Genomic DNA, 16,934 nt, shown 5'->3' with positions numbered 1-16,934 from the left:
CTCCTCCTTCTTCCTCTCATCATCTCTGAGGCTTCTTGTGAACTGTCAGTTTCCCTTCGAGCCTTCTGTATCTGGAGTCTACAATGACCAGCCAACATTCAGAATTTATCCCAGACACATCGAATGGAAGCATTTAAGGACCTCTACATGATGCCTGTATAGAGTCTATATCTCACATAAGTAAATTAAATGAATGACCATGGGATTTCACATAGGAAGCTACCCTCCAAGGCATAAGTCTGGGTTTGGTCATTTACAGAAAACCAGATTTCTACCTCCACTGTCGGAAGAGCTATATGGTCTTCACCATTAGAATCTAACAAGTCTATGACCGGACAAATACTTAACTGCATATAAATACATTATTGCTCGATGCTTTAGAGTGTTCTTTTTCAGATATATCATACACTGACGATGTATATATATATGTGTGTGTGTGTGTGTTTCCTGGTGCAAGGTGGAACATTACTACTGTTCTTGTTAGTGTTGAGCCCAAATGTCTTGCAAGATGCAGCAGTATGATCCATGAAAGGTTATATATCTCCAACTGTATGAGCAACCAAATCTCAATAATCCGTATAGAGGAGGAAGAGGACATGAATAAGTGATTAAAAACTTTCATATTAACAGCAAATCAATGCAAGGTGAAGAGATGACCAGAAGATTGGTACCTCCTATCCCATAACAGCAATCCCCAGTAAAAGCATGAGTGAGTGTAACTGCAAAATACCAGGAAAAGGGAGTTGGGGAAAGGACATTACCTTGCTTGACACTATGGCCTTTTGGCTAAGATCAAAACGTAGTATCTGTTCTTATCAGCTTAATATCTGATATGGTCCCTGTTTGGGGCCATCGATAATTTTTAGAACGAAGCGAAGAGTTAGGGGCTCGCTCCGCCTTTGCCACAGGTTGGCCTGGTATAGCAGTACTTCCAGGATTCAGCCCATCTCCCACTGGGGAGATAAAAATAAACTATTATCTGCAGAAATGGGTCTTGCCATGTTACCATTAACATTGACCTATACCATCATCTCATGTTGCAAGCATGGAACAGGTTGCATTTGAAATAGGTGCAGGGGCAATAAATTTCATGTTCCCAATCGCCATTTTGGACTGCCACGCCAACTTGGATTGTTTATTCTTTGTTTACTAATTGATTGTAATGGATTTCTACCTCCTCAGTTTAAAGAGCTACCTTGAAATAATCCAAATTACTATTATGCTGGCAGAGCTAGCAAATGACTGATATTGACTTTTAACTCTGTATCAAAGCAGGCCTTTTACATCCCATCATTTTGAGTTCACGTCAGAAGCTGTATAAAATAGATATTACTTGTTCAAAACTAACCACATTGAGTGGATTCTAATTATTTGCCCACAAAATATGAAATTTCTCTCATACATAAACTCACATTTCTGTGATATCAGAAGACAATTACAAGCCTCAGTTAGCCTCACTGCTTTCTTTATGTCACTTTTTTTACATCCTTTATTCTATATACAATACTACAAAATATATACAATACTACATGAATATAAAATGCTCAAGTAGCACAGATGGTTTAGCGATAATTTTTGCATCAATCTGCAAACAATGGGGTTGGGTAACCTCACTTGGCAGCTAAATGTATTTAGGTTATCCCTGTAGGTGGCGTCCTTTCAGCTGTTTGCTTTGACTGCATACCAAAGTGAATTCAGTTGGTGATTGACATTTAATGATCACAGGCCTGTGTGTGACTCTCACAGCATTTATGCCACACATACACCTTTAGTTCATCATGTTCTCCATTAGAATGTTTAGTATATTTCAAATGGATTATTATGTTTGAGGGCTATCTCCTCAAGTTCCCTTTATATTTTTCCTGAAAAAATCTCTTTTGCTAATTACTAGGAGAATAACATTGCATGTTTGGAGACACATCTTCTGTTGGTATATTTCTTGTAGTCTTTGTAAAATCCCACTGGGATGTTTGAGTCTTGTTCCATGCCGGAATAAACTTTTATATTTATTGGAGCCTTTTAAGTGACTTGCTTCTTTCTTGTAAGAATATACAAAGGGGATTCAACAGGAAGTGCTAAGAAAGGAATGCAGAATGTCAGGAGAGAAAACTACCTATCCAGCATGACTACTTGTAGCACTCCCAAATCATAAACACACACACACACACACACACATGCAAAAAATCACAACATATACAAGTTGTTTGTTCCAATGTAGTGTTTCTTGAAACGTTACCTCTGAGACATTGAGACCCCCATTTATTCGAAGGACACATGCAGGTTGCTTGATTATTCTTTACTTGACATTTCTGTCCAGCACAGGATTTCTTGGAGCATGGATTAGTAACATTCTCACAAACTTCACCAGTAAATCCTATTATAAAGACAAACAGATGTAAATAATTTAGTGATATAAGACATACAAAGATACTAGAATATAAAAATTATGGCTGCTTTGCTTAAAGCCTTATCTGGGCATCATTAGTAACAATGGAAGTTTATAATATATGTATTTTCAAAACATTTCTTATCAAAAATTTTCTGTGAATTATATCAAAACTATCTTCAATCTTTTGAATGTTTTCTAGTCTGACAAACAACACATTTTTATGTTTCTAAATACTTAGTTGCCTGGATAATCTGAGAAATGTGTGCGTGTGTGTACATGCATATATATATAAATATATATATATATATATGCATATGTGTATATATATTTGCATATGCATATGCTTATATATATATATATATAATATTTCAATAGGTGAATGAATTATCCTATGTTTATCGTCAGCAAGGAAAATTCGTTGAACCGATACCAGGGTAGCAAATTCACATCAGAAACACGGTTGAAGCGACCTGTCCAAGGGTAGAAACCCCTGGTTCATTTGCAGAAATTTGTGTGTTACATATGAATAAATGAAAGAATGGAGTCGAACGAGATGTTAACAAAATTCCTTTACTCTCGACATATGTTTCGAAGACCACATGGTTTCATTCCAAAGAAATAAAGGGTGTATGATGCAATCTTCTCATCAGGAAAGAAAGGGAGCCTCTCTCGGCAACAAGACAAACAAAAGTTTCGTTTTTTTACCATGTAGACAGTCATCGAAATTTTTTATATATATATGTATATATATATATATATATATATATATATATATATATATATATATATATATGTATATATATGTACAAACTTACAGGGAAAAATTCAATTTAGAAATACTAAATCAAATTTTCTCAAAATATAATATATATATATATATATATATAGATAGATAGATAGATATATACATATATGCATGTCTATCTATATAAATATGGATATATATATATACATGCATATATAAATATATGCATATATGTATATACATATATACATATATATGCATATATATATGCGTATATATATATGTATGTATATGCATATATATATACATATGTGCATATATGCGTATATATATATGTATGTATATGCATATATATATACATATGTGCATATATATGTATATATAGATGCATATATGTATGTATATGCATATATATATACATATGTGCATATATATGTATATATAGATGCATATATATATGTATATGCATATATATATACATATGTGTATATATACATATACATATATGCATATATATGTACATATAAATGTATGTATATGTAGATATATATGCATATATATGCATAAATCCTTAGTGAAATATATTCAATGAGAATATTATATAGTGTAATGGGTGCCTCGTACGTGTAATCAGCAAGGGTTCCTTTTGCATGCCACTGACACTAGCCACAATTACGATTTCACTTGGCTTGACATGTAGAACAAATTTAATCATAACGGGATCCAAATTCAGGAAGTAAAACTAAACAACTAAATACCACAAGATATTTTATCCAATGCTCTACCAATTCTGGCAGTCTGTTGATCTTTATAGATGTCAATGCTACATATTCTTCAAGTGAAACTTGAATCCTTTACCAGGTCAATTCCTATGCTTTTTTCACATTTATGAGGTTCTGTATGCAAAAACAAAAATGAAGACGCTTACATAATACATACCAAGTGGACAAGTGCACGTTATATTATTTGACTTCTCCAAACAGATGCCTTTATTCTGACAAGATTCAGGGGAACATAAAGATTTGTCTTGACAGCCAATTCCTCCAAAACCTGCAAATTTATTAAGCTTATGAAGTAATTTTCAGTTTCATTTCTGTGTAAAAATTATTATTGTTTAGGTAAATTTTTTTTCTTCTGGAAAGAAATTATTATTTTGCAGTGTGGAAGGTGTTTATAAGCATTATGAGATACAGCACGGAATTTTGTCAGTGAACAGGTTGTGGTCTCAAAGCACCGAAAATATTTTGACAAATTAAATTTAAATGTTGAAGTGAATCTAACGGTTTTTGTGTGTTTCTTAAATGGCTTATAAACACCTTCCACGCTGCAATTGTTTTCGTTCCAGCACACGATCTCAGATCAGGTCACTAGCTATGCAAGTACATCTCAGTAATTATTATTTTGCCCTAGTGAAAAGGTCACAAATTCATTCTAATTACAGCTAACATGGCTGAGCAAGAAGTCAGTATCTTTCAGTTAGTGGTCAGCATACTTCAGTTACCATTCAGTCAGCAATTCCTGTTATTCACTTAGCAGCTGGTGTCAGTCAGTTAGACATCATACAGTTAGCAATCAACATTACTCAGTTAGTTATCTACATGGTTCAGTTAGTAATCCATGTAATTCAGTTAGCATTCAATATTATTCAGCTAACACTTAGTTGGCAGTTAACATCATGTAGTTATTAGTCAGCATGATTCAGTAAGCAATCAGCATGGCAAAGTTGACATTCAGCTAAAATAACAATCAAAATGTTATTTTAACTGAATGTCAATTTTGCCATTGTTTGCAAAATAAATTAGCTCTTACTTAAATAATTTTAGTTATTTATTTAAGAACCAGAAAACTCCAGGTATAACATGCACTTTTCTTTTTACCAAAATTGAAGTTAAAATTAACACTGCATGTAGCACCTGGTATTAGGCTGCAGAGTTATTCCCCATATTATTATCATCATTATTATTATTATTATTATTATTATTATTATTATATAGCCATATATTTGAAATAAATATATTTTATATAAAATATGCTTTATCTTTTATCTTTTACTTGTTTCTGTCAGTAGACTGCAGCCATGCTAGGGCACTGCCTCAAAGAATTTTTAGTCAAAGGAATCGACCCAGTACCTTTTTTTTTCAGTCTTGTACATATTCCATCAATCTTTTTTGCTGAACTGCTAAGTTTCAGGGACATAAACACACCAATACCAGTTGTCAAGCAATGGTGGGGGACAAATGCAGACACAATGGCACATACACTCACTCACACAGACACACACTCTATATATATATATATATATATATATATATACACACACACACATACGATGGGCTTCTTTCAGTTTCCATGTACTAAATCCACTCAAAGATTTGGTCAGTTCAAGTCTATAGTAGAAGACATTTGCCCAAGGTGCTGAACCATGTGGTTACCAAGCTTCTTACCACACAGCCACACCTTATGTAAAATATATTTCATATACCATACACTGCATATAGAATATATTTTATATAACATATACTTTACATAAATTATATTTCATAGAAAATATACTTTAGATGAAACATATTCTATAGAAATTATATTTTACATAGAGAGTACTTTTTAGATACTTTATTAAAATATATTTTATATAAAAACTATTATATTGAGTGGATTTTTCAGCAGTTGTGCCATACTGCTTGTTATACAACAGTTTTGGTCCCAAATTAAAGAGCTGTCTTCTACATATGGCATGTAGTCAACCAATACAAGTTGGCAACCCAGCCAGTTCCTTGGTGAAGAAAACATGATAACCAGGGTCTAACTCAGAAATTTGAGCAACATAGCCAAATAGTCTGGGCTGGCACTTTCAAATCATATGACCTTTCATTAATTAATTATAAATGGAACTTTCATTAATTAATTATACATGGATCTTTAATTGATTAATGGTAACGTTACTAAGTATCAGTTTACCTGTGATAATGTCAAATGAAAAAAAGAAAACATAATTTAACAAAACATTTAGTTATCTCTGTACCTGTAGGGCAGATACAAGTAGCTTTATTATTGACCATCCGACAGCTGCTATTCGACCCTAGACAATGGTTTACTGTTTGGCATGCATCAATTTTACGTTCACAAGTCTTTCCATAATAACCAGATGAACATCTAAGAAAAGATGCAATAAAAAATTACAAAAATAGTGAAGTCTTGAGATACTTTACACATCTTAGAGAAAAAATATTCATGGAATGAAGGCACATTTATAAAATATAAGATGCTTGAGTTGACACATAGGATTCCTGCATGTTGCTCAAAGGTCAGGTTACTTGTGGGAACATGCACTGTTGCAGTACATTGTTGCATTTGTCATTTGGTTGCATATTCCTAGGTCCTCCTAGGTAACCTGTGGAGCACAGTTCCCATCTCCACAAGATACCACCTCATTTGCTGTGACCATGTAGCACATGGCCAACCAATACAAGCTGTTAACCCTGCCAGATCTCTCAATGAAGAGAACACGGTAAGCAGGCTCTAACTCAACAAATTGAGCAACATGGCCAAACAGTCTGAGCTGGCACTCTCAAATCATATGACCAATGGTAACCATTATCCTGCAAAGCATCCTAGTACCAAAGATATAGACATAAGAATTCTTTTCATTAGGAAGCAGGGCCTGAATGAGATTGGTGTAGCTATTATGATACAGAAGCTGCCGTCATACAATTTAACAGGCTAAAGTTATCCAAGCTTCCAGACTATTTTGTTAAACTAAGGGAGAAGCTAAGTTTACCAACCATGTAGGCAATGCAAAGAGCTAGAATAAAAACTGCAAGGCATCGGTTTTGCCATAGCTGATCTCAACACTAGATAAGAAAAGAGGAGAGGGAGTAGACATTGGTTAGCAGTCCTGCACAATGAATTTTCTACATTGCTACTGAAATGCCAACAAGGGAAGACATGAGACCAGTTCTAATAAGGAGAGATGGTCTTCAGAGATTGCATATAAGGCAATTAAGTTATAAAGCTGAGAGAAAGAAGCACAGGCCAACTCCGACACTGGGGGACAACTGCAATCCACTACCAAAAATTGAAACAAATGGCAATCTCTTGCTGGTCCCCTCCATGCTTCACATAGACTCCAAGGAATTAAGTATCTGCTCTAATGGTCCTACAGTTCTACCAATCCATCAGTCAAGGTAGTACTTTATTTATTGACATTTGGCAGGATGAAAAGCAAATTGGTAGGATTTGAACTCAGACCACTGGATATCAGAACATAGACTGCAAGACATTCTATGAGATACTCTGACAAATCTGCCCATTTGTTGCTGTTGCTGGTGATGGTGGTGGTGTGGTGAGTTTTATTATCAGATGCTTCCTTGTAAACAACAAACCAAAAAGGAAGAATTGCAATAGCATCAAATGGGATGCTTTATTCCATGTATCCCATCTCTTTGATGGCAATGCTTGTCACAACACTGGTGCCAAGTTTTAATGTCCTACCCCCACCAACCTTTCTCTTGAATAACATCAGTGGTATGAAGTGGAGTGAGAAGGGTTGCAAGCATTGACAACTGCAGGTCTTCCTTCATCATATCATCATCATCATCTTTTAATGTCTCCCTCTCATGCTGGCATGGCTTGGGCAGTTTGACAGGATCTGACAGATCAGAGAACTATTTTATGCTCACCATACCCAGATCTGTGGCTTGGGTGGGGAGAGCATTTGAGATGTTAATCCTCAATCTTATGAGACATCCAGAGACTCTAGATATAAAACAAGTAGTCTTCAACTTGGGATTATAGCTATTAGAGGTAACTTAGCATACAAGTAAAGAAAAAAATTACTTCAGTTTGTAAGGAATTACTTAAATTTGGTGCATGACTTAGTAGTTAAAGTTCCAAGCTCACAATCATGAGGTAGTGAGTTTAATTCCCAGACCAGGTTGTGTATTGTGTTCTTGAGCTAGACACTTTATTTCATGTTGCTTCAGTTCACTCAGCTGTAAAAATGAGGTGTGATATCATTGATACCAAGCTGTATCAGCCTTTGCCTTTCTCTTGGATAACATCAGTGGAATGGAGGTAGGAAGCTGGTATGCATGGGTGACAGCTGGTCTTTCATAAGCAACCTTGCCCAGACTTATGCCTCAGAGGGTAACTTTCTAGGTGCGATCCCATGGTCATTCATGACCGAACAGGGTCTTTACCTTTACTTAAATTTGGTGATAGTATTTATGGAGAGGCAGGGTTATTGGAGGTGGTGATAGTAGTGATGACAATGCTGATAATAACAAATATTATACCTACAACAAGGACGGTGCTGCAGGAAGTGGTAGTGGTTAGGATAGAGATGATGATAATAGCAACAATATTAACCCTTTTAAGTCCGAAATGACACAAGTAAAGATATTGACTTACATGCAACGCGAGGAGTTTCCACTCTGAAGACATGTAGCCCCATTTAAACAGGGTTTACTATCACATTCATTGACAAATGCTGGTAAGCATGGACATGTACCATTCTCTTGGATACCTTGGCAAGGATTTTCCTGAAACAATAAATAAAATATATATATATATATATATATAAGAAAACAGTAAATAAATAAAATGTGAAGCACAATGCTGAAGACATTTAATTGTGTTTTATTAATGATAAAGTAGATAACTGTGGAGGGGCAATGGCCCAGTGGTTAGGGCAGCAGACTTGCGGTTGGAGAATTGTGGTTTCAATTCCCAGACCGGGTGTTGTATGTGTTTATTGAGCGAAAACACCTAAAAGTTCCACAAGGCTCTGGCAGGGGGTGGTGGTGACCCCTGTTGTACTCTTTCACCACAACTTTCTCTCACTCTCTCTTCCTGTTTCTTGAGTAATGCTGTGATGGACTAGCATCCCATCCAGCTGGGGTAAACACATACACCACAGAAACCAGGAAACCGGACCCATGAGCCTGGCTAGGCTTGAAAAGGGTGACATTTATCGTAGATAACTCTACTTGCCTCAGAATGTGTGTCTCTAACAACAGGGTCAACTCCAACTATGGAGCTTCTCTATAGTCAGTTGGCCTGAAGAAAATAGCAGACAAATTTATCTCAAATCACATTTATTATTTTAAAAGAAAGTTTATATTTGACAGGATCTGGTGGGTTAGAGGACTGTGTTGTGTCCAGGATTTTTTGAATCTGAAAGGAGCTTTTCAAGTATAGATCCTTAGTCTCGTGTGACATTCAGTGGTTCTGGATATAACATTAGGTGTCTTCAGCATAGGATTATAACTGTTTGAGGTACCTTAGCTTAACATACAAGTAGAAAGAACTACTCCAGTTGGTACGGAACTACTTAAATTTAGTGGTAGGGAGATCAGCAGAAGTTATGAAGAGGGTGGTGGTGGTGGTGGTGGTGGCGGTGGTGGTGGTGGCGGCGGCGGCAGTGGTAGCGGTGGTGGTGGTGGTGGTGGAGCCATTTTAATCAAGGAAGCTCTTTCTTCATTTACATAAGCATCTAGGTAAAGGAAATCCTTATTATGATATGAAGTCCAATGCTGCTTACCTTACAGTAAACTCCAGCTATTCCATTGACCAAACAATTATGGTTTCTTGGATCAAAATTAGTGCAGTTGTTTGTTACATTAAAAGAGCAGACAGTTCTAGTTTCTTCAGCTGTAAATATAAGTGAAAAAACTTTATTTAGAAGACAAAATGTTATTTTTTAAAAGAATAATGAGATATCAGAGTTACCACTTTTGTTGGTAGTGGACAGCAGGGTATCTAATATATATATCGGTGCTTCAATTTTAACAGAACAGGTAAAACAGCCATCTAAGTGTCACACTCAATGCAAATATAGCGAGAAGCAAATTTATTGTAGCATTCATATTAGGAATGTCCCAGAAAAGAATTACTGGACAGGTTTTATGGGCAAAACCAACTGACCAGAAATCTAGAAGACTATGAACAAGATGGTTGGATAACATCCATGAGCTTGGTTGACCTTGTTTGGGGATCCAGTCAGATCAATTGAACACTGTTGGTACTGACAAGATCTGATGGAAGGCAGTGTACTTGAGGACTCTTCTCCTACAACCTTCCAGGAATAAGCAAATGAAGAAGTGATGAGAGAGATTAACTGGAGATAATATCTCTTATGGATGTGCTGTGTTTAAAAACACAGAATATATATCAGAGGCAGATGCACGTCAGCCCAGTAGTGGCTGGTCAAAATGCTAAATGCACATCTCTGCCTTGATGGGCATTATCATTAATATGTACACACAACCAACTGCATGTCAAGACAAAATCAGTTGCTACTGATATTAGGAGAAACAGTGAATGAACATTCATTGGTGTTGCTAATAATTTCTTGACTGAATAAAAATCTGTTATGTGCAATAGAACAATATTCATACAAACACACAAAACATACAAAAATATTGAATACTCAGAAGTAAAAACCCAAATAAAATATATATTGCTAACTGATTAGTGAAAATATTAAATCACATGTACCTTGGGCAAGTGTCTTCTGCTATAACTTAAAGCAAACCAAAGGTTTGTAAGTGAATTTGGCAGATGGAAACTGGGCAAAGCTTGTTGTACATGCACACATACACTTATATATATATATATACACTTATATATATATATATGAGGAGGTATCCAAAAGTAACCAGAAACATTCTCTATGGAACAAACCAATTGTAGTTCAGGATTCTACTGCTAGATACCACTTGATGGGACCCTCAGGCAACAATCTGCTAACTGACATTGTGAAATAAAGTCCTACTGCCATGTGAAGTGTCTTTGATTTACAGTGCTTCTTCCCTGTTTGTTGATTTTTGCAATGGCTGAAATGAGGGAACTGTGTACTTCCATGAAATTCTGTTTTCTGCCAGAGAAAACAGCGACTGAAACAGTTGTCATGCTTCAAACAGCTTACAAGGATGCTGCCATGAGAAAAACACAAGTTTGCAAGTGGTTTCCATGCTTCACTTGTCTCTTGAAGCCCAATTTCATTCAGGATGACCATCAACCTCCTGAACAAATGGAAACATGAAGATTCACGAACTGATCCTGGAGGACTGTCACCAAACAACCGATAAACTTGTTGATATGACTGGTGTGTCCTGGAGTACCTGCCAACGAATTTTGAGTGAGGAATTGTGAATGGAAAGAGTTGCAGCAAAATTTGTACCTGCTCACAGGAGATCAAAAACTGTCACAACTGAATGTATGTTGTGAACTGAAAGAACAACTAGAAGTAGATCTGGACCTTTTTTCAAAGATCATCACTGGAAATAGAAGCTGGTGCTATGGAATTTGCAGACATGGAAGAGGTAAAGGAAAAAACAACGGGAGCTTTAAAAGGCATCACTTCACAAGAATAGAGTTCCAGTACTGCTTCAAATAGTAGAAAACACACCTGGACTGATGCATTGCTTCAAATAGAGAATACTTTGAAGGTGATAAAAAGTGTAAACTTGTAAAATTCCAGCTTCTTTTGGGTACCCCCACATATATATATATATATATATTTTTATTTGTTTCATTTATTTGACTGCAGCCATGCTGGAGCACTGCTTTTAGTCGAAAAAATCAATGCTAGGATTTATTCTTTGTAAGCCTAGTACTTATTCTATCAATCTCTTATGCTGAACTGCTAAGTTAGGAGAACATAAACACACCAACCTCAGTTGTCAAGTGATAGTGGGGGAACAAACACAGACACACAAATATATACACACACATATACAAATATATACATATACATATATATATATATATATATATATATATATAATATATATATATATATATATGTATATATATATATTGTCTGTAAAAATACATAAATCCTAAAGAAGCGTACACTAAGGGGCCAACAGGTTTTGGGATCTGACAATATGCCATAAAGCTAAACACATTATGGACAGAAAACATAAGGCAATCCCATAAACCAGTCTTCCCCATATATTTCAGTGAAGCTTTACTTAGCATTGTAACATTATTGACTGCTATTTCCAGCAAACATTGGTGCCTTGTCGTACCACTATTTCTTATTTATGTTTCTACTTTTATTGTGCTTTATTTGGCTGGAAAGTGATGCTATTGTATTGCAATGATATCTAATATATATATATATATATATATATATATATATTATATATATATATACATACATATACACAACTACCAAAATATCTTGAGTTTCCAATAAAGAAGCTTTGGTTTTAGGTTAAGATCAGTTTTGCTTTTCTATTGGAAAGAAATTTTAAATACAAAACCATCACACACATAAACACACATAGACACACACAAACATATATGCACACACAAACATAAATGTACATGCTCACACACACACATGCACACATACACATCATATAAGTGTCGTGGCCAATCAGAATAGACAATGTCTCAGTTGGCAGCATTTAAATGTTTTAGCTAATTATTTTTAGGTGCACATTTAATGGCAAGCAGACATGGACACCCAGTCAGCCCTCCCACCTTTGACCCAGAAAAACATCCAGTATGTGTCAGCATGAGAGAGAGAGAGAGAGACAGACAGACAGACAGACAGACAGAGAAATGAAGGAGGACCAGAGGGTGATAGAGGAGAGAATAGTGAGAGAGAGAAAAAGAATTCAGCTGGTATGTTTTTATTGACCATAAAAATATGGAAAGCAAATTTGACCTCTGCTGCATTTGAACATATGGCACAGAGACCTAAAATAAACAATGCAACATGTGTTACCCAATGCTCTAATGAGTCTGCCAATTAACCACCACACATACATACATACATACATACATACATATACATACTCACTAACATACACACACTCATATAAACACATGTTAAATGAATTACTGAAATAGCATTTACCTTTAGTTTGATTGGAATTAGAGACACATTGGTATATACCTTTGTCTTCTTGGCATACAGTTCCATTTTGACAAGTGAGATTGCCACACGCTTTAGAATTATATTGGCAAAGGGACCCTTCATATCCCGGATTGCACTGACATGAAATAGTACCTTTATTTTCAATGCATGTGCCACCATTTTGGCAAGTTATAGTTTTGCAAGAATTTATAGGAACACATAGTCCATTATTATCTGTTAAAAATAATTTTTTTGAAAGGAATTACTTTGGCAGATTTATTATTATAATAACTTTTTTTTATTATTATTGATAGACAGTGAGATGTATAGGTGAAGGAAGTTATCCATCTACAAGAGTGATGTCACTCTAAGAAATTTGGAAACTGGGAGAGAAGAGACAGAAACTCATCTGTGCCACTTTAGGGTGCAATCTACTGGGTCATTTATGCTTTAGTGTGCAATCTAACCCTAACCCTTAACTTGAACCCAAACCTTACCTTAAATCTAACCCTAACCTTTCTCTAAACTCTAACCTTATACTAAACACTAAACTTTATCCTAAACTCTAACCATGACCTTAACCCTAAACCCTAACCTTACACTAAATGCTAACCCTAAACCCTAACCATAACCCTAACTCTATACCTTACCTTTAACTCTAATCTTAAACCTTAACCATTACGTCTACACTAGGGGTTCTCAGCCACTTTTTGTCTACGGACCCCTTTGATTCTTATGTTACTTGTGTGGATCCCTATAACCATTTGCTGTTTAAAAAATCCTTTCATATTTTAATAATTAAATATTATTAGGACTTGTGTTAAAATTTTTTCAATATTTTGTGTTTTGTAAACATATAATCAATTCAATGGTCTGAAGTACAATTTTTTTCATGGCTCCTGTAAAGTTACCATGGACACCCAATTTACTATATTGCATCCATAAACTCACCAAAATCTTATATGGACCCTGGTTGAGAACCCCTGCTCTACACCATAACCCTAACCAAAATCCAGATCAGGTCTTTTCACAAGTAGCACAAACTCATCTCAGCCCAACAGCTACCACAGTTGAAGGCTCTAATAAAAAATATCACCAAGTGTTTAAATTAAAGGAAAAAATATACAAATTTGAAAATGATTGGAGCTTAGACAGATATTTAAAAGCATTGAGAAATAAATAGATACTTAAAGTGATTATAAAATTACAGATTTATTTAAATGATTTGGAAAGTATAAAAATTTTAGAATAATCAGAAGTTTTGAAAATTATTAGAACAAATACAGTTTTTTTTTTTTTGAATATTGGAAAAAATGTACTAGAATTTTTTTTAATTACTGAGAAAAAGTAGTTATTTTAAATATTTGAAAATGTATATGGATATTTAAAATGGTTGGGAAACCAAATTGATTTTTTAAAAATGGTTGGGAGAATACAAGTTTTTAAAATTATTGGAGAAATATACAGTTTTATTTTTTAATAATGGAGAGAAAATATATAGACTTTTACTATAATTAGGAAAATGTAGAGAGGTTTTTAAAATAATTGTGGAAAAAATTAGATTTTTACAATAACTGAAAATATACAGGTTTTGAAATTGTTTAATAAAATATAGAAAGGTTTAAAAAAAATATGTAAGATATACTTAAAATATTAACTGTTTAGTGTTTAAACTGGCCATATCTAGCCAAAATATTCTACCCATTTTATTTTCAAACAAGCCAGGTCTGGCTTCTCACACCTACCCTACAATGTCAGTCTAAAACTAAACAGTTACTTCATCAAAATCTCAAAGCTACAAGATAATAGATGATAAATTCAAAGCAATGCAAATAAATAAGCATTACATTTGACAGAATAATCTGAATGCTAAAGGGTTAAACAGTTAAAAGTCAAAATTTTAACCAACCTTTGTAGAAATTTGGGTAACATACACACATAGCATTGTTTGTGGAAGAGTCTGGAATACATTTTGAGTTGCTTGTACAGTTAACAAGACTACATGGGTCACTATACAATTCACAGAATCTTCCTGAGAATCCTGATTGACAACTGCAGCTAAACATGTCGAGTAAATTTGTACAGGTACCATTATTCAAACATGGGCTGGATTGACATTCATCTAAAAGACAACATTAACATCAAACTTGAATAAATATTATCTACACAATTTCACTTTTGCTTTATTATGAAATGAAAGATTATAATCTTCACTGCTAACAGATTTTTTTTAATGAATTGTATGAGATTAGAATTGATTAGTTGACCTGATCAACACCTTTCATTTACAATATATTCTTTATCCTCAAGAAATGGAACAACATAGCTATTTTCTCAGTTAACCTGCAGTCTGCTTGTAATATAAATATATGTCCCAGGTTTCGGCATCCGGTGGCTGGACTATGTTGGTGTTAGGAAGGGCATCCAGCTGTTCCTCTGTATGTAGCATATCAGAAGTGCTATTTCTCAGTCATTTTACAAAGCAATTCCACTGAATTGTTAAATATTCATTGCCTGTATTGACCACATAGTTTTAAGTTGTAACCAAATTCCCTGCCCATATATTATTAACTCTTTGAAGATGGAGCCTCATTTGGAGTTCCAGTGCCAAGAAGATGGAACCCTTTACACAAGCCCTACAGAGGGCATGCACTTAATTTTTTTAAAAATATCATTTAAAAAAATAAGTAATTACTTTACATACATAAAACTATATATATTTTTGTAGGAAATTGAGTGAACTAATACAATCTTCTTCACCATTCAAATCTTCAGCTGAGAGATTGGCCATCGTCTCCTAAGGGTTAAACATTTCATCATTTTAAAGTGATAATCCATACACATTTTTTTTTTCTCCATTTTTTTTGTTCTTCATTTTATTTCAACAAATCACTTTCTGTCAAAGAGCATAGACTCAAAACATCAAAGACTATACCATTCTTCCTAGGCATCAAACTAATACACCTATTTGTTGTTGCCTCACCTGTCTTTGTCTTTTGTTTTCTACAAATTTGAACTACATGTACCAAACAAGTTCATTTCTCAAATGGCATGGAAATATAATGCTCCACATTTTTAATTTCTCAAAGACAACAAGTATTGAGTTATTATTATTTATAATTGTCTCCAGAACAAGATGTACAAGTGCTGGTGTAACCATCTCATTAAAAACTTCATTTTGCAATCATGAGATTGAGGTTCAATTCCATAGCACAGCACCTTAGTGGGCTTAATTTGTCACTCATTTTAATACCCACACCTAATCCTTACATTAATCTCATCGCTAATTTAGTATAAATCCAATATATGATGATGATGATCATCATCATTATCATTTAACGTCCACTTTCCATGCTAGCATGGGTTGGACGATTTAACTGAGGGCTGGCGAACTAGATGGCTGCACCAGGTTCCAATCTTGATCTGGCAGAGTTTCTACAGATGGATGCCCTTCCTAATGCCAACCACTCCGAGAGTGTAGTGGGTGCATTTATATGCCACCGGCCATTTCATTACCATATCTCTTCCAGCTAAATAAATTATATTCACATTTTTATTTTCCTTTTAAACACACAAGAAAATTATAAAGTAATTAATTAATGTAGTTTGAAAAAAATTTAAATCAATGAACCATACCAATATCAATATTGCAGAGTTCTCCAGTATACCCTGAAGGACATTCACAATAGAAATTTTTGCCATGAAGAATACATGTAGCATTGCTGTGACATGGTGACGAACTACAGGGACTTGTGGTTTCATTACAACTGAAATTAGACAGATTTTATAGTTGTAAAGCATTTAAATTATTGTCAATCTTGAACAAGGATTTTGTGTGTTTGTGTATGTATACTTGTGAGTGCGTCTATATATGTAGGTAGGTATGTAGGTATCTACAGAGATACAAATATGGTCAAATATTCAAG

The 16,934-nt window shown here is 34.6% G+C and overlaps 1 protein-coding gene and 1 non-coding gene across 6 annotated transcripts in view; one reads left to right on the top strand and one right to left on the bottom strand.

Moving 5' to 3' along the window:
- The window catches only part of LOC115212292, a 284,252-nt gene that overhangs the window by 82,190 nt on the left and 185,128 nt on the right, over window positions 1-16,934 (bottom strand). For 4 of the 5 annotated variants that reach the window (XR_003881705.2, XM_029781135.2, XM_029781136.2 and 1 more), the window contains 8 exons: window positions 16,645-16,775; window positions 14,918-15,130; window positions 13,009-13,242; window positions 9,676-9,785; window positions 8,544-8,674; window positions 6,157-6,287; window positions 4,074-4,184; window positions 2,237-2,374 (listed from right to left, as the gene is read on the bottom strand). Coding sequence is in view for 4 of the 5 variants with exons in the window: in XM_029781135.2 (XP_029636995.1) it covers window positions 2,237-2,374; window positions 4,074-4,184; window positions 6,157-6,287; window positions 8,544-8,674; window positions 9,676-9,785; window positions 13,009-13,242; window positions 14,918-15,130; window positions 16,645-16,775 (1,199 nt within the window). In the remaining variant the exon portion in view is untranslated. The remainder of the gene's footprint in view (window positions 1-2,236; window positions 2,375-4,073; window positions 4,185-6,156; window positions 6,288-8,543; window positions 8,675-9,675; window positions 9,786-13,008; window positions 13,243-14,917; window positions 15,131-16,644; window positions 16,776-16,934) is intronic. The other variant, XM_036503427.1, reaches the window with a different exon arrangement.
- LOC115212439 lies at window positions 767-952 on the top strand. Its single transcript, XR_003881725.1, has one exon. It is a non-coding gene; the product is annotated as a U2 spliceosomal RNA (small nuclear RNA).

The sequence above is a fragment of the Octopus sinensis genome, linkage group LG5 (genome assembly GCF_006345805.1).
Source record: "Octopus sinensis linkage group LG5, ASM634580v1, whole genome shotgun sequence".
In the NCBI taxonomy this organism is placed as follows: domain Eukaryota; kingdom Metazoa; phylum Mollusca; class Cephalopoda; order Octopoda; family Octopodidae; genus Octopus; species Octopus sinensis.
Note: the sequence above shows the minus strand (reverse complement) of the source record. Positions and strands in the feature narration are given on the sequence as shown.